The 19,555-nt window shown below is 43.7% G+C and overlaps 1 protein-coding gene across 13 annotated transcripts in view; it reads right to left on the bottom strand.

The window, feature by feature from the left end:
* PTK2 (protein tyrosine kinase 2) overlaps positions 1-19,555 on the bottom strand; it is a 327,060-nt gene that overhangs the window by 94,500 nt on the left and 213,005 nt on the right. For all 13 annotated transcript variants that reach the window (XM_075920047.2, XM_089776148.1, XM_075920050.2 and 10 more), the window contains one exon: positions 18,840-18,892. In XM_075920047.2, the coding sequence (XP_075776162.1) occupies positions 18,840-18,892 (53 nt within the window). The remainder of the gene's footprint in view (positions 1-18,839; positions 18,893-19,555) is intronic.

The following is a 19,555-nucleotide window of genomic DNA, read 5'->3' as shown; positions in this document are numbered from 1 at the left end:
GCATAATCGTCAAAATTGTGATTTGAAAAATGGGCAAGGTAATTAGTAATCCTCAGAAGCAAAGTTGAGCAGGTGTACACCTTCCTGCCAAATAAGTCAAGCCTCTTGAACTCCTTGTCTGATGCATTTGATTTATAGTGCGGAGCCTTGGCTCTCTGTTGAGCTGCATTGACTACAAGGGAATTGGGTTGAGGGTGGGAAAAAAGAAATTCTGATCCCTTTGGGAGTACAAAATATTTCTTATCAGCCCGCCGTTAGTCGGAAGAGTGGAGCCAGGGGTCTGCCAAAGCTCATTAGCCACTTCCAGGATAGCCAGTTTTGTGATATTGGTGGTCTGTAAATTTTTTAGGAGATGATGTTGCTTGTCTTTAATTTCAGCCAGCTGGATTTCCTGAGACACTGCCACTCTCTTAAACAGATCTTGGAACTGTCTCAAGTCGTCTGGTGGGGAGACATCCCCAGGAGTAACTGCTTTGTCCCGGGAGGAGGATTGATCTGTAGGGGAGACTTCAGGAGGATATGGCTCTGTAGTGGTCTGAGACTGTTGTTTTTGAACTGTGAATGATGAGGCGATGAGCCTTGATCAATGGGCGGAGGGACAGAAAGTGGGGAGTGTCTGGAGGAGGAGTAGATTGTCATAGAACGAAGCAGGGATTTGGGTGAATAGCAATAACACTGGTGATGTGGTGAGTATTCCCTATGGCAACGGGAATAGTCATATCAATCGCGGTAATAGTAGGATGAGCGTGAAAGAGAACGCCCATAACGGTGGTGTCCAGTATACTCATGCTGAGAGGATGATCTTCTGGATTGGAGGGATGGAGAGGGAGAGTAAGATCTCCTCATGGGTGGAGATGGGGAGGCAGAGAAGCGGTGAGAGTAGACTCAGGTATCCCTAGGAAGTGTCAGGAAGGGAGATGGGAGTCTACCCAGAGAGGTGTAACTCCTGAACAGCCATGGTGACCTCCTGCCTGATGGCGATGGAGCCAAAGAAAAAACAGGAGGCAGTGAAGCTGGGGATGGACTGTGAACATGGCAGGTCTTTGCTCGTGCTTTAGCTGGGGCTGTTCATTCTGGCACCGAGGTCGGTGCAGAGCGATGATATACTGCACCTGAGTCATGGCGAGTGCGTGCCAATTGCGGTGTTGAGCACACTTTCGCTGAGGGTGGTGCCAAGGGCTCACATGCTGGTGACAGTGGTCAAGTCCAGGATTCGGTTGGTGCTGAGCGATCACGCGCTGGGGTAGGCGCTGTTTGCTCCCGTGCCGAAGCTGCCAGTTCCTCTGGGGAGGAACTTGAAGAGGAGGTAGATGCAGCCCATAACGGTGCCGCGGTTCCATGGATAGAGACAGTGTCGATGACTTCGGTGCCAAGGGCGCCAGTTCCGCCACTGGAGACGTTGCGGCCGCATGGTGCGAAACACAAGGCAGAGTCTTAAATGGTTTAGAGATTGAATGAGTGGCTAAAGCAGAAGTGCCCGACTTAGACCTAGAGGTAGCTCTGCCATGAGGAGTCAAAGGCAGCGATCTGCTTGGGGAGGGCCTGGGCCTCTTAGGAGGAGCCCTAGTGGGAGAAGAGGCGCTCTGTCTCTGAGGCTGTTGAGTGGCCTGAGGCGGAGAGAGGCTGAGCCAGACGGCTGGAGCACCTTATCAAAGAGTATCATACGGAGCCTCATCTTGAGGTCGTGGCGGACTCTGGCTGTAAGTTTTGAGCAATATATGCATTTTTGTGATACATGGCTCTTGCCGAGGCAGTGAATTCATGCCACGTGGCCATCGGAGGCAGGCATGGCGTCACGGCACATGGAGCATTTTTAAAATCTGGGAGAGCCCGGCATTTTCTGTTTCAATGTTGCTCTCTTCTCCCTCCCCCCCCCCTCCCGGCCCTTTTTTAAACTATGTACAAGAGTCTAAAGTTCAACAGGGGAAAGGGAGGAGGAACGAGAACTTAACAGTCTATGATAACAGGAAAAAAATTTTTAAACGAACATGAATGAGTATAAGAAATATAAAGAGTAGAAAAACTGAGGAAATATAACTTGTTTTATCTCCCCAGGTTGAACAAAGGTTGAGCAAGAAGGAGAGACGATTCGCTCCATCTGCAGCCTGAGGTGGTTGAGAGGACTGGATTAGATCAAATTGCGTAGCGCGGGAGAGTGTAAACGCTGCGAGGCACCCCCCCCCCCTCCCGCCCCCCGCGGTCTGACTGACTACGGCTTTGAACATATCTATCCTGTGGTGCCGGGGCAAGCCCAGCACCTAATGTGGAGCACCCACTGGGACATCACTCAAAGAAGAATGTAAGCTACAATATATCTGATCTATCTATCTGCTCAAGAACTTCTCCTACACGGTAAGAACTAGGACCACCAAATTTGGTATACAGTTTCCTCTTACCATAACTTAAAGCAAGGTAAGGGTTAGATTGTGACCAAGAAAATGGGATGTGTCTGGAATAGGACTGTCTCTTTTCTGTCTGGTTTTCTGAGAAGCAGAATCATCAAACAGGTGAAAGTGGCACCTTCACCCCATCTGGGACTGCTTTAGCCCTGAGCCTTCCATCCTCTAGACACCCTTGAGAGAGAGCAGGGGGCTGAACCCCCTAATCAAGATCATTGACTTCTGTTTCTCTGTGTCAGAGAGCAAGGGGAAAGTGCAAAGTTTGCTGCATTTCTTACTCTGGCTGGGGAATGCAGGGGGAAAGATAAATCAGGACTTTTCCTAGTAAGGGGACATGTACCTTTCCCTTGGCTGCGCCCTCTGGAGCTACAGCAGCCATGGAGAGGTGCTTCTCACCTGGCCCCAAGCTGCTGCAGAGAGAGAGAACTGGAGTAGTCCTCTCCCCAGGGCAGCCTGCATCCTGAACCCCTCATCCCCAGCCCCACCCCAGAGCAATGATTCAAATGAAGAATGGACATTATCATTTTATTTTCCAAATGACAAAAATTGAGTTAAGGATTTGAGCAATGGCGAGTAAATCTTCTAGTAATAAAAATAATATAAACATCACATATCGTAAACATACATAAGGTAAATATTTTATTGTAAAATCTGGATACAATGATGTCTATTTAGACTTCAAACATATTTGAGGAGCTGATCCAGGGGCAAATTGGAAAAATGGTTTAATTTCAAAGATGCATATAATTCTGATTGAAAAGGAGGATTATAAAAAAACAATCCAGATGAAATGGTGGGAGAGGGATTTGAACACAGACATTAATATGATGAATAGATCTCTACATGGGAAACGGAATATATATCTTCAATTTGCGTAAACAACAAAGACAATTTTTATAAATTACGGATTCATTTTATTTCAGGTACTGAGTTATCCTTTGACCAGCTTACATAGTGCTCCAGTATAGGACCTACATTTTAAATAGAAAGATCATTTTTTTTAATTGTTAGCAGCAAAATTTTGTATTTCATATTATTGGGAAATATGATTTTTCCTCATAGGGAATTGTGTCACAGTAAAATATAGACCACAACAAAGGTAGATCAGCCTTACAGAAGTCTGTTATAGCAACACTATTATTTTCATCAGCTAAACTTTTAATCTAATCAAAAAAAGGTATCAATGTATCCATTATAAACCCATGTTGATATGCATTAATATTATTACCCTCCTTTAATTCTTTATTAAGTGACTGCCACATCACTCTGTTATCTTGTCTGGGATCCAAATCAGACTGACAGGCCTATGATGACCTACATCATCCTGTTTTTTTTTTTAAAATACTGACACAACCTTAGCTTTCTTCCAATTTTCTGAAACTTACCCACTGTTCCAAGATTCATTGAAAAATGAACAAATAGTGCTGAAAGCTCCTCAGACAGCCCCTTTAAAGCACTTAGACCTGCTGTCCAACTTTAGTAGCTGCTGTTTAACATTCTCCTGGGATACTAATGGAATGGAAAGAATGTTATCATCAATATGACTACATCAGTGTTCCCCCCAAATACAGAACAGATATAGTCACTGAATACTTCTGACTTTTCTGTATTATTTATAATTCTATCAGTTTAATCTAGTAATGCACTAACACCATTCTTACCATTCCAAATATACTTAAACTTTACTATCTTTACATCTGCTAACCACGTTTCTTCTAATGCTTCTCTACTTCTCTTATCAATTTTTAAAAATTCCCAGCTTCCCCTCTAAACCACATTTTTTTGTCTTTTTTTTTTTTAAACCAGTACTGCCTTCTTCCTTGATTAGGAACATGGCTTTTCTACTAAGGGGTTCTTAAATGATTCACAATTGTCTGTCACAATTTTCTGATTACACTCTTCTTACCAGATGATTTAACTCATAATTGTTTCAGCTTTGTGAAAATGGCCCTTTTAAAGCAACTAATGTATGTATTACTGGTATGGACTTTATTCTGCTTACCCATTACGAATGTAATTGAATCATGATCACTGCCTAAGCTACAATTGATTTTTAGTTCTGTGATCAATTCCTCTTTTTCTCTCAAGGCTAGATGTAACAAGGTTCTCTGGTGGTTCTGGATGCAACACTTTTTGAGTTAGGAAACTGTAATATTAGTCTAATTGAAATTTTTTCCTACACATTATAGAGTGCGGAAAGAGCGGATCATCCTGTTCCCTAGTGTGATTTAGCTACCTGTAGAAGATGCTAATTAGTACCCCAGCTTGTACTTTTTTGTTTGGACATTGATCCATAATCATCCAAAATCATATTATTCAGAATTGTCAGTGACTTGGAAACAGGCAATGCCAATATCCTTCTTAAATAGGTTATAATTTATTTTAACATTCCAGTCACATGACTAGTACTACGTATCAGAGGGGTAGCCGTGTTAGTCTGAATCTGAAAAAGCGGCGAGGAGTCCTGTGGCACCTTATAGACTAACTGAAGTGTGGGAGAATAAGCTTTCGTGGGCAAAGACCCACTTCGTCAGATGCATGTAGTGGAAATTTCCAGAGGCAGGTATAAATATGCAGGCCAGGATCAGGCTGGAGATGACAAGGTGGATCCAATCAAGGAGGATGAGGCCCACTTCTAGCAGCTGATCTGGAGGTGTGAATTCCAAGAGAGTAGAAGCTGCTTTTGTAGTTAGCAAGCCATTCACAGTCATTGTTTAATCCAGAGTTGATTGTGTCAAACTTGAAGATGAACTGTAGCTCAGCAGTTTCTCTTTGAAGTCTGAAGGTATATGCTGTCACCAAATCTGAAATAGTTGTGTGAGAGGATAAATTCACAGACAACATATACCTTCAGACCAGTGGCACTGCTATGGGCATCCGCATGGCCCCACAATACGCCAACATTTTTATGGCTGACCTGGAACAACGCTTCCTCAGCTCCTGTCCACTTACACCCCTTCTCTACCTACGCTACATCAATGACATCTTCATCATCTGGACCCATGGGAAGGAGACTCTGGAAGAATTTCACCATGATTTCAAGCTTCCACCCCACCATCAACCTCAGCATGGATCAATCTATACGGGAGGTCCATTTCCTGGACACCACGGTACAAATAAGTGACGGTCACATCAATACCACCCTATACCGAAAACCTACCGACCACTACACTTACCTGCATGCCTCCAGCTTCCATCCTGGACACACCACACAATCCATTGTTTACAGCCAAGCACTGAGGTACAACCGCATATTCTCCAAACCCTCAGACAGAGAACTACACCTACAAGATCTTCAACAAGCATTCTGTAAACTGCAACACCCACACGAGGAAGTGAGGAGACAGATTGACAGAGCCAGACGTGTACCCAGAAGACTCCTGCTACGGGACAAGCCCAAGAAAGAAACCAACAGAACACCACTGGCCATCACCTACAGTCCCCAGCTAAAACCTCTCTAACGTATCATTAGTGATCTACAACCCATCCTGGACAATGATCCCTCGCTTTCACAGGCCTTGGGAGGTAGGCCGGTCCTTGCCCACAGACAACCCGCCAACCTGAAGCATATTCTCACCAGCAACTACACACCGCACCATAATAACTCGAACTCAGGAACCAATCCTTGCAACAAACCTCGGTGCCAACTCTGCCCACATATATACACCAGCAACACCATCACAGGACCTAACCAGATCAGCCATACTGTCACTGGTACGTTCTCCTGCACATCTACCAACGTAATATATGCCATCATGTGCCAACAATGCCCCACTGCTATATAAAACGGCCAAACTGGACAGTCCCTACGTAAAAGAATCAATGGACACAAATCTGATATTAGGAATGGCAACATACAAAAACCTGTAGGGGAACACTTCAATCTTCCTGGACACACAATTGCAGATCTAAAGGTAGCCATCCTGCAGCAAAAAAACTTCAGGACCAGACTACAAAAAGAAACTGCTAAGCTACAGTTCATCTTCAAGTTTGACACAATCAACTCTGGATTAAACAAAGACTGTGAATGGCTTGCTAACTACAAAAGCAGCTTCTGCTCTCTTGGAATTCACACCTCCAGATCAGCTGCTAGAAGTGGGCCTCATCCTCCTTGATTGGATCCACCTCGTCATCTCCAGCCTGATCCTGGCCTGCATATTTATACCTGCCTCTGGAAATTTCCACTACATGCATCTGACGAAGTGGGTCTTTGCCCATGAAAACTTATGCTCCTACACTTCAGGTAGTCTATAAGGTGCCACAGGACTCCTCGCCGCTTTTGCATGACTAGTACTACGTTTCAGAAGTACGTTCTAGATCATATATATGTTCAGAAATTCGTAAGTGCTTTTTATTTAGTAACACCCCCCACTTTGTAAATAGAGCAGCCCAATGTCACAACAGATTATAATAGAGTTAGACCTCCCTAGTCCAGTACCCTCAAGACCTGACCTGTCCCGAAAGAGGATTTGCCAGATCAGGACTCCTGTGAGCCCTGGCCACTGGCTTTGCTCCCAGCCATGCTCCTGGCTGCTCACCCTCCTGCTGCCCCAGCTGGCTCCCAGCTGGCTCCTGCTGCTAGCCACCAAAGCTCTCTAGTCCAGCAGAACCAGAGTGTCCTGGACCAGAGAGGTTCAACTGTAATACATACTACTTGCGCAATATACTGAATTTCAAGGTTCCTATAAATATTTATTCGCACTGAAAGAATGTTATATTTGTAAATCAGTAGTAACTCCTAAGTGTGAATATATAAATATATATACCCATATCATGTGTGACACATGTACATACACAAATACAAGTTGAGCAAGTATTTAGTAGAATAAAGATGGTAAGGAGCAGGAAAATAAAAGGACAGACAACATAGGAAAAAGGACAGTAACCCAACATAACCTAGCAATCAGTCTCATATACAATTATATCCTGGTCAAGTCAAAGGAAATAATAACCATGTACTTAAGGAAAGAATATGAGCAAATGGAAAAAACAGCATGATTTGTCACCACATGGCTCCCATTTTATGCTAGTGTAACTTCAATGGAATGACACCGTGGTAAATCAGGCTCTGCTTTTAAACATAATATTAAGGTTATGACACAAACCAATAAAGCTAAGGAAGTTTGCTTTTCATAACTAATGCCCTATCATTAACTCATTTCACACTGCTCAAGGCACTATTATATCATAAGTCACAGTGCATAGAAGGATGAGTTTTGATGAAGCTTTAACTTGGAACGTTAGGGGTTTTTTTTTTAAAGTTTGTCTCAAAAACAGAAGTGATGTGTTTAAATATTGATTGGATCTTTCTAAAAGATATGCTGTAGCTCACCTTAAAGTTATATGTTTGATGTAGGAATTAGTGGAGGACAATCAATGCTCTATGATTTACAGAGATCAGAGATCAGATTCAATTATAATAATACTCCGTTAATATCGATGAAAGGACACAATAGCAGTTTAATACAGCTAGAATGCAGTTTGCATGATAGGAAGTCCAAATATTACTGCTAAACAGAAAACAGAGCTTATAATACATTAATTCACTAATTAGTGACAATATTCTGGTAAGGTAGTAGATAGATATTAACTGCAAACACAGAGGCTAGTGACTTGTTGAAGGCCTAAGAGGAAGTCAAGAACAAGGATTAGGCTCTTTTTTTTTTAATCACAGGAATGTTTCATTAGGTTATTAAGCATGGGTTTTTCAGGTAATTCTGAAACTAAAAAAAAAAAGTCCTATTATGAATTGTTTTACTAAATACAGCTACAAATGCACAGAAAAAACTCTTACTTTACTGAAACATTTTTTGTTACCAAACAGCACATTCATTTTGAAGTAACCTGATAAAATGCATATGTCAGAAAGTCAAGCTTCTTAAGCTATAGGCAAAAACCACCTTTTTGCCAATTACATTTTAATAATTCTGTGGGAATTTAAGCCTTACACAAGAAACTCTTTCAGTCTTGAGCAGAAGGCAGACTTTCATTTTGGGCACTGGGGTCACAAAACAGAGAAAGCACTGTGATTTGCCAGCAGAAGTTAAATTTAAATAAAATCTTGTTTGTCCTCCACCATGAGCTCCTAGCACTGCTTGTAATGAACCCTGGTTTCCCTCATCCCACACTTTTCCAGGTCATATATGCATCATTATTAAAGGCAGCTTTTTATTGTCAAGTGCTGTAATAATGAAATTAGCTTAGCTTGTACAGTAAAACTCCGATGGTCCGGCATCTGATGGTCCGGCACTCCTGATGGTCTGGCACCATCAGGAACCTGGAAGTGCACCGGGCAGCTGGACCATTGAAGCTGCTCTGCCCCCAGCTTCCCCGATTCAGCCGCTGCTAAAACTGACCAGCGGCTGAATCGAGGAAGCCGGGGGCAGAGCAGCTGGAGTGCTGCCAGGTAGGTCCCGTAGCGCTGCCCCGGGGGCTGCGGGACCAACCTGGCAGCACCCCAGCTGTCCCCGATTCAGCCGCTGCTGAAACTGACCAGCGGCTGACTCCAGGAAGCCGGAGGCAGAGATGCTCTGCCCCGGCTTCCTGGAGTCAGCCCCTGATCAGTTTCAGCAGCAGCTGACTTGGGAATACCTGGGACAGAGCAGCTGGGGTGCTGCCAGGTTGGTCCCCGCAACGCCGAGGTGCGGCACTGCAGGGACCAACCCTGCAGCGCCCCAGCTGCTCTGTCCCAGGCATCCTGATTCAGCTGCTGTTGAAACTGACCAGCGGCTGACTCCAGGAAGCCCGGGGCAGAGCAGCTCTGCCTCGAGCTTCCTGGAGTCAGTTGCTGATCAGTATCAGCAGCGGCTGACTTGGGGACACCTGGGGCAGAGAAGCTGGGGTGCTGCCGGGTTGGTCCAGTAGCGCCAAGGAGTGGCCCTGCAGGACCAACCTGGCAGCACCCCAGCTGCTCTGCCCCAGGCGTCCCCAAGAGCAGCTGGGGTGCTGCCGGATTGGTCTCGCCGCGCCAAGGGTCGCGCTACCGGACCAACCAGGCAGCACCCCAGCTGCTCTGCTGCAGGTGTCCCCGATTCAGCCGCTGCTGCGGCTGAACTGACCAGCAGCGGCTGAATCAGGGACGGCTGGGGCAGAGCCAGACTATCGGAAGGGGGGGGGGTCTATGAGGGCTCTGGGGTGGCATCCCCTCCACCCCACGCCAGACCTCTCATAGCCCCACCTTCCGATAGTCCGGCATATCTGATAATCCGGCACCCGCTGGGTCCTAAAGGTGCCGGATTATCGGAAGTTTACTGTAGTATCTTTTCCTTCATTATGCATTAAAATACCAACAATTTGGTTGGCTTCATTTTGAACTGCAACTGAAAATATCTATAGTTTGTTTCTTTTTATACAAGTTAAATCATATTTAACACATACTAAAATCTACTGAAGTAAAATGATTCTATCATCTCACTCAGAGTGAATTTTCTTTCTATATCACTTCTTTCATAAAGATTTAAAAAAGAAATTCAAAGTTCTGAATAACTCTGCTGAAGTGTTAGAGGGAGATCCTCAACTGTTGTGAATGATCACAGCTCCATGGATGTCAATGGCCCTGTGATAATTTATATTAGCTGAGGCTTCAGTCCTTAATTAGCGCAGTCAGACAGAAGTGCAATGAAACAGTATATACTGAGTTACTGAGAGTTTCAGTCACAATACGTACTTTATAAGACTAAAATTATGCCACTATAAATCCAACTATGATTTTACAGCAAAAAGTAGTACATCATCCTGGAGGTCACTACAGCCAGGTGTTAAGCATCCGCAGCTTCCATAGATCACAGTATACTTCTCAAAGAAAGCAAATCCTGCCCCGCCACTTCAAAGATGTCACTGGATCAGATCTGCACCTAAATACCGCATCTAATTTTTACCGTTCTACAGCAATCAAACATTATTTCTGTTTTCTGTCTGGAAAATTAAAGGTTAACAAAGTATTAATTATACTTAATTTTAATCTACACCAATTATTCATTTAAGCACATTTTGTTAATTAAAAATATATTGGTATCTAAGTGTAAGCATAAATGAATTTACTTCTGATTAAGCCACTCATGTCATCAGAAAATGCCCTATGACATCACAAATGTAACTACATTATAACAATACGGTTTAATCTGCTTGTATTTTGTACTTAATTCTTGTCTAAAACAAACGCTTTGATTCTGTCACATTTCAATTGCCTCCTCTAAATGGGCACATATTAATATTTGACAGACAGACTCTAGGAATTATTTTGGAGAAGTTCCATGGCCTGTTACAGATCAATGGTTGTCAAACTTTAGCAGCTTGGGGACCCCCAATTTGATTTTGAAGATTTTTAATTTAAAGTTTTGAACCTCTCCTCCTCTGCTCAGCCACAGGCTCTGCCCCCACTCCACACTTTCCCCTGGGGCAATAGTTGAGGTGCAGGCTCTGGGCTTGGGCTAAGGGGTTTGGAGTGTGGGAGAGGGCTTTGGACTGAGCCTGGGGCAGGAGGCTGTGTTGGAGGGAGTGTGGGCTCCAAGCTCTGGGAGAGCATATCGGTGTTGGAGGGGGCTCAGGGCTGGGGCAGAGGGTTGTAGTGCAGGCTCTGGGACTGAGTTTGAGCGTGGAAGGAGCTCAGGGTTGGGCCAGGAGATTTAGGAGCAGACTCAGAGTGTGGGGTCTGGCTGGATGGCGCATACCTTGGGTAGCTCAAAGGGTGCGTCTATACAACACCCTAAACTCGAAATAAGACACGCAATTTGTGCTACACAAGTTGTGTATCTTATTTCGAATCTACTTGGAAATAGCTTATTTTGAAATTTGGCATGTCTAATTTTGAAATAACGTGCTATTTTGAGGCATCCCTTAATCCCGTGTGCAATGAGGTTTACTGGGATGGTGAAAGAGCACATCTGTTATTTTGAAAAATATTTCAAAGTAATGGGCTGCTTGTGTGGATGTGGGGTAGCATACCCCTAGTCAGCCTTACCACAGGACCACCCCATGTTGCACCTGAAGTGGCTGGCACATCCCTGCGGCCCTGGAGAGGGAAGGCACAACCCCTGCAGATTCCATTGGGTGGGGAAAGCATGCAAAGCTACCTCTGTCCACTATTGGGGGATGCAGGGACATGCTTCTAGGAGTGACGCGGGGCCAGGGTAGGCAGGGAATCTATCTCAGTCCTACTGTGCTACTGAACCTTTAATGGCCTAAAATCTTCCAGTTTGACTCCATTAGCCTCTGGGAAATATAGCCCAAGTCTGGGAGACTCCAGGTGAAACTGGGAGGGTTGGCAACCCCAAGTGCCTACTGCTCAGCTGTGGAACAGGTGTTCCCGAGTGTGCAGGAGGCACTGGGAGGCGTTGATCAATGGGGCTGGCTGTCAGACCTCCTGGAGTACCTTTGCGGACCCCCAGTGGTCTGTAGATCCCAGTTTGAGAAATGCAGTATTAGATGATCACAGTGGTCCCTTCTGGCCTTGGAATATGTGAACTTATGAACATTGTAAAAAACAAAACAAAACTGCACTTTGTTATAGAGGAAGTCACCACTATAGCATATGGCCAGCTGCTCAACCACTTAAATTTTACCCCAGAGTTTTTTTTGAGGGCTTGAATGACATCTTTTATGATGTACAGAGCTTTTGCTCACTCTGCCAAGGGTGAATTTCCTCTTTTATGTTCATCTTCCAGTCAGTTACAGCTCTATGCAATCTTATCTCCCTGTACACACACACCCAGGAATAGTGTCTGGGATGTGGTCGCGCGTAGCTATTTTTGATGAAGAAGTTTCCACATAAAAATGCATTAACTATGGTCAATGGCCCCACAGCACCACGTCTTCTAGCTCCACTCACATTGTGCCTGTTGTGGCAAAGTTCTGGCCGTGCCCTGTGGGTTCTGCGCTCCTTAGGTGGTTGTTATATGCCTCAGAGGCTCGCTGTGACCCTCTATGCTGCCTCTTATGTTGTTCTAGAGGTCAGAGTTACGGCTTATTGAGCCATTTTCCATCACTGGCAACATCAATGAATGGGGAAGGGGAAGATCCCTCTGTAGTTCTGGATCTTCTTCTCCCAGAATTAGTTCTTTCTGGCGTGCAGAGAGGTCTGGGGGAACCCAGGTCCACTCACTACTCTGAGTTCCAGCCCAGGGACCCTAGGCAGCGGCAACTTCTTGGGTTTTCACTGTAGCCCCAAGACAGAAGCCTTTTCGCTGGGCCACTTCCCCAAAAGCCTCACCCCAGTGCCTTTTCTCTGGTATCTGATTTTTTTCCCTTCTCAGTTTCTCCACAAACATATTTCCTCCTCTTGGTCCATCCCTCTTCTTCTCACTTCCTTACATGGGGAAACTTTTTAGAGCAGTACTCCAGTCTTTAATTGGCTGCAAGTGCTTCATTAGCTTGCTCCTTCAGGAGAGCTGTTAATTAGCCTCAGGTGTCTGTCTTAATTACGGGGCAGCACACTCTGGGACTTTATTCAGGGAATAGAAAACTGTTTATCCAGCGCCCTATATACCTGTCCTCTGTTCGAGTGCAACAGCCTGCTAGTCTGGGTTTGTCACACTGACATAGTTCCTGTATGAGATTTGGATAGCTAGGATCAGGAGAATGTCTATGGATTTCATTGCATTAACAAAGCACAAAAAATAGTTAGTGCAGGGATTGACCATAAGGGGAGATATATCTATATATCTAAAATGTTTATATGATATGAGGGATGAAAAAGTTGTTTAAAAAGGTAACCGTGTAACATAACCGCTAAAAATCTCAGCTTAGTTTTATATTGCACAGCCTGCAGTGAAGGCTTCCTGGGATCAGGGCCACCAGCCCCTGCCAATCCGCTCCCATGAAGGAGGCTTCGCTGCCGCTGGCCCTGCTCATGAGGAAAAGGCTTTGCTGCCACAGCAAAGCTGCTTCCTTGGGAGCAGGGTTTGCAAGGACTGCAGGCTCTGCTTCTGAGGAGGTTTTGCTACCGTCTCTACAGCTGGCCTTGGCCCCACTCCCATGGAGCCACATCATGTAACCTGCGGCAGGGGCGGGGAAGGGCGGGGCCAGGCCTGCCACAGACTGGGGCTAGCAGCCCCTGCGTGCAGTGGGCCCATTGGAGTTGATGCAGCCCCTGCCCAAGGTGGGCAGGGAGCTGATACAGGCCCTATCAGTTAACCAGAAAGCCTGTAATACAGTCAACAAGATTTTAGTGAATTCACGTGTTACGTCTTTTAATTTAGAGATATTTACCTTGATACTAAACATATAGTATCAGTTTGCCAAAATAGGTTAGCAGTTAGCAATAATATTGTGTGGAAAGGAGATTGTTTTATTTTTGCATAAATTAAGGAAAAGGGGGATAAAAATTGTGATTAGGGTACAGAATCACTTCTGTGGCTCTATAATAACTAAAACCAAAACAATGGGGTCACAACTAATCTGTAATCCAGCGAAGAAAGTTCCATAAGTAAAATATGCCCATGTATAGACAAATGTAGTGAGTTGTGATTGAAAAATATTTAGTATTTATTATTTGCATTGTAGTAAAGCCTAGCAATCCCAACAGAGACTGAGCTCAATTATGCGAGGTGCTGTGCGAAGACACAGTGAGATACAGTACTTACTGCGAAGAGCATTTGATCTAAACAGGCAAAACAGAGGGGAAATAGAAGCACAAAAATGTAAAGTGATGTGCCCAAGGTCGCACAAAGCTGTTCAGTTACAAAACCAGGGACAGAATTCAGTTTTAACTCCCAGTCTGCCATCTCCCGGACCATGCTGCTTCAACTATGGGTGAGCGGTTTCTGGAGCCAACCAGCTCATTCACTTTAGTATGAAAGGAACCTTGTTGTTTAAGGCCAGAAAAAACACTAGGTAATTTTCCACCTTGCTGGTTTACATTTTCATGTGCTCCATGCCTCTGAAAACCTTGGAATGCCTAAATACCATGGAAATGGTGGTTCTTGCTTTCACAGAGCCAAAAACACTTTAGGGAGTATCAGCTATTTTACGGGAAAGGCTAGAAATCGTGCAGAAATAGTTCAATTTTGTATATCCAATGGCTTAACATATGTAGTTGAACTTGAGTGCGTCCCCCAACCAAATCCTAGCAGTCTCTGGTCTTTAGCTATAAATCAGACCTCATTAGCTTGCTAGTGTGATCATTCTGAAACTGTCTCTCTCAGCTAAGACTGCTAAAACTACAAATATGTCGTGAATGGCAAACTGGTATAACTATTTTTTGCTGCATCTCTGGATCAAATTTTGCTACTGAAGTTTCAATGTTGGGGAAATACTAAACAACAAATAGCAACGTCAGTGAAAGCAAGCAGCAGAGTTCTGAATTCATGCATCCAAGCTAATAAGTGCACCACAGAGGATTACAGCTTTCAGACAGTTATAAAGGCCCGTCTGATCTGAAACCTCTGGATGTAAGCATTAAAATGTCATAAGAGAAAAGCTCTTATTCTCTAGCTCACTATGGCATCATCCACAGATGGTTTTGTACTGGATGCTGTCAGCTTCTGATGATCTTCAACTCTGGTATTAACTGAGCATTTGTTGCTTTCATTGTTCAGTACCATGGATCAGATACAGATTTCAACAAGAGTGCCACTGGTGTGTGTCAACATGAAACATTACTTCATCTGAAGCAAATTGATACATTCAGGGAACAAAGGAGTTTCTCAACAAAAACGTCTCCCGAGGAACAATACGTCCAAAATACCACATATTTATTTACATGCTAACAATGTGTGTCTATGGCATCAATGCAGTGTAATATCTGAATTAAGTTTGATGGAATACATGCAACATGACTTTATTATAGGTAAAGAGAGGTCAGAAAGAATTGCATAGTCTTTCATGTCACCTCATAGGAAAGAGTACCTCCTCCCTCCCCACACACACTTCCAAATGAGTAATAAGCAGGATTGATGAATCATCTCAGTGTGGCATCCGTGTTTCCAGTAGTTTATAACTCAACACGAAACACATAAGCACAGTGTTTAAGTATAAACAATATAAAATAAAAAATAAAATAGTATAAAAATACAAAATTATTTAAGCTTAATTAGCAGCAGTGCAAAGAGAGTTGTTGGTTTAATTTATTTGTGTTTTGTATTAGTTAGGCCCACCTTCATTTCTTAAAGTTTACAGGCCAGGCCTTTAGAGGAATGATTCCCAACAACAGGTCTGCACACCACTTCTGTTCATGTGCACACAGGTGCAATGCTCTGTAGCTGGTCCCAGAGCACTGCTTGTCTGCCTCACGTTTATATCTACATTTGGCCCTAAACACCAGTCTTATGGGGTGAGAAGACCATAACATCATCATACCAAAACATCTGATCACATTACTGTAACAACCAATTTATACAGTGCCATAAGAGTGCATGGAGCTTTACAGAACAAATCAAAGGCAAGTTTCTGCCCACAGACATTCACATTAATTCATATATAACTAGGGATGGAGAGACATGTGACGGTTACAACAATAAAAAACGGTAAGTGGGCCAGCACCTGCCTCTTGAAAACACTGCCTGAAGCCTCAGTCTGTAGAGTTTTAACAGGGTGGCACATGCCTCTTATGAGTCCCTCCCTCTTCATCAATTTATTTTGGTGGGGTTCCGTGACACAGTTGTCCAACCAAGTTACACACTATCTATAGGTGTTAACAGAACAAACCTCTTCTGGGGTATACAGTCTTTACCTTCTAGCTCTGGTATGGGGCTGTATCCCCAGCAGCAGTGCCAGAATCGGGGCAGGGAGGGATCAGGAGGGTTGCCTCCTTTCCCTCTCCTCTTACCCCCCAAGACCCGACCTCTGGCCAGGTCAGCATGGAGCCCAGCTGGGGAGCTTGGGCACTTGTGGGAATCGTGTGGACTCTTCACCTGCACGTGGTGCAGGGAGGTTGAGAGCAGTTCCCAGCGTGTGACCCCAGGGTAGGTGGAGATAGAGAGTTCATGAATCCGCACCAGCTTACCACAGCTGCCCAGGTGGCTCTCCCCAACTCAGCTCTTGCTGGTGGGTGTGCAGCCTCGGAGCTGCAGCCTGGCCATCATAAAAGCTGCCTGGGAAGCTGTAGGGTGCTCCCTAAACCTGTGTTGGGAGAGTGGCTCAGGGGGTAGGGACACGGGCCGGGGGCCTCCCATACCACAGAGAGGTGGAGGGTTCACTGTGGCTCTTACCATGGCTAGGCTGCAGCTCTAAGACCCCACCCCCAGCCAGAGCTGAGCTAGTGAAATCTGTGCAGGCAGCTGGGTCCCACAGCTGAGCCTGGGTCCCTCCACCTGCCCTGGGCATGGGGCTGCTTTTGCCCTCATCCCCAGGCCAGGGTTCCCTAGCCCCGCTTTGATGTCCACTTGGCCAGTGGCAGGGCCTCCTGGGGAAAAAGGGAGAGGAGGTGGGCCCTTGGCAGGATGGGAAAGTGCCTCAGGGAGAAGCAGGAAAATAGTGTCTGGGCCTCTGCCCCCTGCATTTTTGGGAAGGCTCCAATGCTCTTGACCCTCAGGGAGACTCTGTTTTCCTGGAGCCCTCCCTGGGCTTAATCTCTGCAGATAGCCAAGATACCCTTCCTAACTCCATGCCCCACACTGAGCTGTCTCTGGTCCTGCTGCTCTTGCAGCCAGCCAGGAACACAGTCTTTGATCTTCCAGCTCCAGGCAGCAACTGACAGATTTTTGTCTTGCTGCTCCTTCTATGAACCTCCTAGCCCCAAATGCCCACTCCTGCAGCTCCTCTGTTTGGCTGCTTCTCATGCAGCCACTCGAGGCCGCTTGGAGGACCTCTCTTCTGCTTCTCTCTAGGACAGGAGACCCCGAGGCCTCCAATAGGGGGACCCTCCACCCCATCACACAGATCATGAGATATGTGTACTCTCTCGCTCTCGCTCTCTGTGGGTGTGTAGCGTTTTTTTCTGTTTTTATAAAAAAATATATTAAGAATTAAGGGTGATATACTCAGAGATGCCGAGGACCTTCCATACTTTTACTCTACATTGAGGTTGTATTAAGGGAGTTTACATGCAGTGTATCATTTTGCATGAGTTAAAAGGAGGTTGTTTAATTGGTTGGGAAATGGACTGCAGGATCCAAGGCTTATACAGATCTAATGACACCAAACCCTGTTTAATCAGCACTGAAGGGACAGCTGCTGCTATTAAAGTCAACGGTCTGGAATAGTAGCTTTGGTGACGTTGTATTTGTAGCTTGGCAGTATGGTATGTGAATGAATTCCATCTCCTTTCCCATGCTCATTTTCTTGCACAAAGTCTGTCTAAATGCATTCTATGCAGCGAGGAGTGAATTTCATCCTAAAGGAGTAATTTCAGACAGAAGCAGAGGTAACATAATGGTCTTTAAAAAGACAAAAGTCTCAAAAAAGCTTTAATCAAAGAGAAACTAGTCAAATACCATTGTTCCCTTCCTTTCCCTTTCCACGTTGCATGATGGAGCTATGAACTCCATAGCTTCTTCTGTATGTGCTGCCAATTCGTGACAAATTGAAAAATATGAGGGCAAGGTGGTAGCCTCTTTATACTTAAGACTGCAACTCATTGTTAAATGTAAGCTCCATCTGGGTCCCAAAATTGGTACCTAAGGCCTATGTCCAATCAATATAGCTCTAGAGTAATGTGTTATAATAATCATATTCTCTTGTGTTGTAAGGCTTCTCTGTATACACACATGTATATAAGCATTAGTAGGAAACACAAATCTAAAATCCTTGCATATCAAGAAGGTGGTGCCTCTCATGGAGAGACTTGCGTTTAGTTTTACATTTTGCTCTCAGGAAATGTCCTTTCTTTCAAAGAGAGTCAATGCAAACTTTAAAAGCATAAGAGTAATACAGCAGCTCTATCCAAACAGTAAAACTGCTACATGCTGAAGGAAGTAGGAATCTATTATTTCAAAACTATTATAAATTAATTAATGTTTTATATGTTTTTCCTCACATCCCCATCCCCAGCAAAATTCAAACTATTGTCAAACTTTTCAATATCTAAAATATAAATAGTACTATTGTAGCATCAACAAGGAAGCTAGTAATGAGCTCCGCTTCTCCCAGAAAACAAAAAAGTGATCACGGTGGAGTTTTTATATTGCCTATTTCCCTTTCATTACAGCTATTGCATATCTTAATTATGAGTAGTAATTTGTAAATTAACAGTTAATGAAAAACCATTACAAGCTAGCATATTTCTAAGCCACTGAAAACTTTAGTACTTAAAAATTATCTCTGCTTTGAAGTTTTCTGACTTAATATTGTATACTTTAAAATAAGGATATAGTTACAACTAGTAGATCTTATAAACAACAGTATATAGAAGAATGACAAAACATTGTTTTTCTTTATAACTCTACAAGGAAGGAAGCAAAGCTAAGGTTTTGAGAAAATTAGTAGCAAGTAGTAAGTGAACTATGCTTACACAGGTGTAAAAAAAATTCAAATATTAAATAAACTTATACTTTTAATAGTCCTTACCTGATACAGAGACTGTATGTGACCTTACTCCTTGCTTCTCATTGTTGGCTAGCCTGTAAAACAGAGGTTTAAATCGGTAAATGCTGTACATTCTTCACGGTCGAATAGACTGTGAATTCATTCTAACAGTGCACCTACTGTAATTAGCAGAGCCAATCCATTTTCCATAGAGACAAATTTTGAGGGGGAGAAAATTAAAAGAGGAATGTACCATTATAAGTCCACCTGGGGGAGTAAGAGTGAAGGGAATGGTTTAAGAAGCTCATTTTAAGAAGCACAGAGATTCATTATGTATAGTTCAAGAAAAGCTTGTTTTTAACAAGTTTGACTGAACACATTTTAATACATTTCTAAAAAGCATCAGTTTATTTACCTAATTCAACAGAATATTCATTTATTTAATTTAATATTGGAAATTTAAAATGAAAACAATATTTTAAACATAGTCAAGTTGACTTGTTTAGTAACTTCTCCCTTAAGCATCCTTTGCTGAAACATAGTATGGGTCATAAAGACTAGGTACCTGCTGCAAGCCAAAATATAATTTAAAGCAGCATGATGGATTTTATTTTGCAATTTTGTGTGTTCCCTTTTGGTAGAGTGAATTGACCTTTTGTCTAAAATGTAACTTATTTATGTACAAGTGAATAAAATGTTCTCAATGATTTTATAATGTCAGGTAAATATTGTGATTAAATAAATGTGCATTTATTAGT

Source organism: Pelodiscus sinensis, chromosome 2 (genome assembly GCF_052426305.1).
Source record: "Pelodiscus sinensis isolate ZL-2025 chromosome 2, ASM5242630v1, whole genome shotgun sequence".
NCBI lineage: Eukaryota > Metazoa > Chordata > Testudines > Trionychidae > Pelodiscus > Pelodiscus sinensis.
Note: the sequence above shows the minus strand (reverse complement) of the source record. Positions and strands in the feature narration are given on the sequence as shown.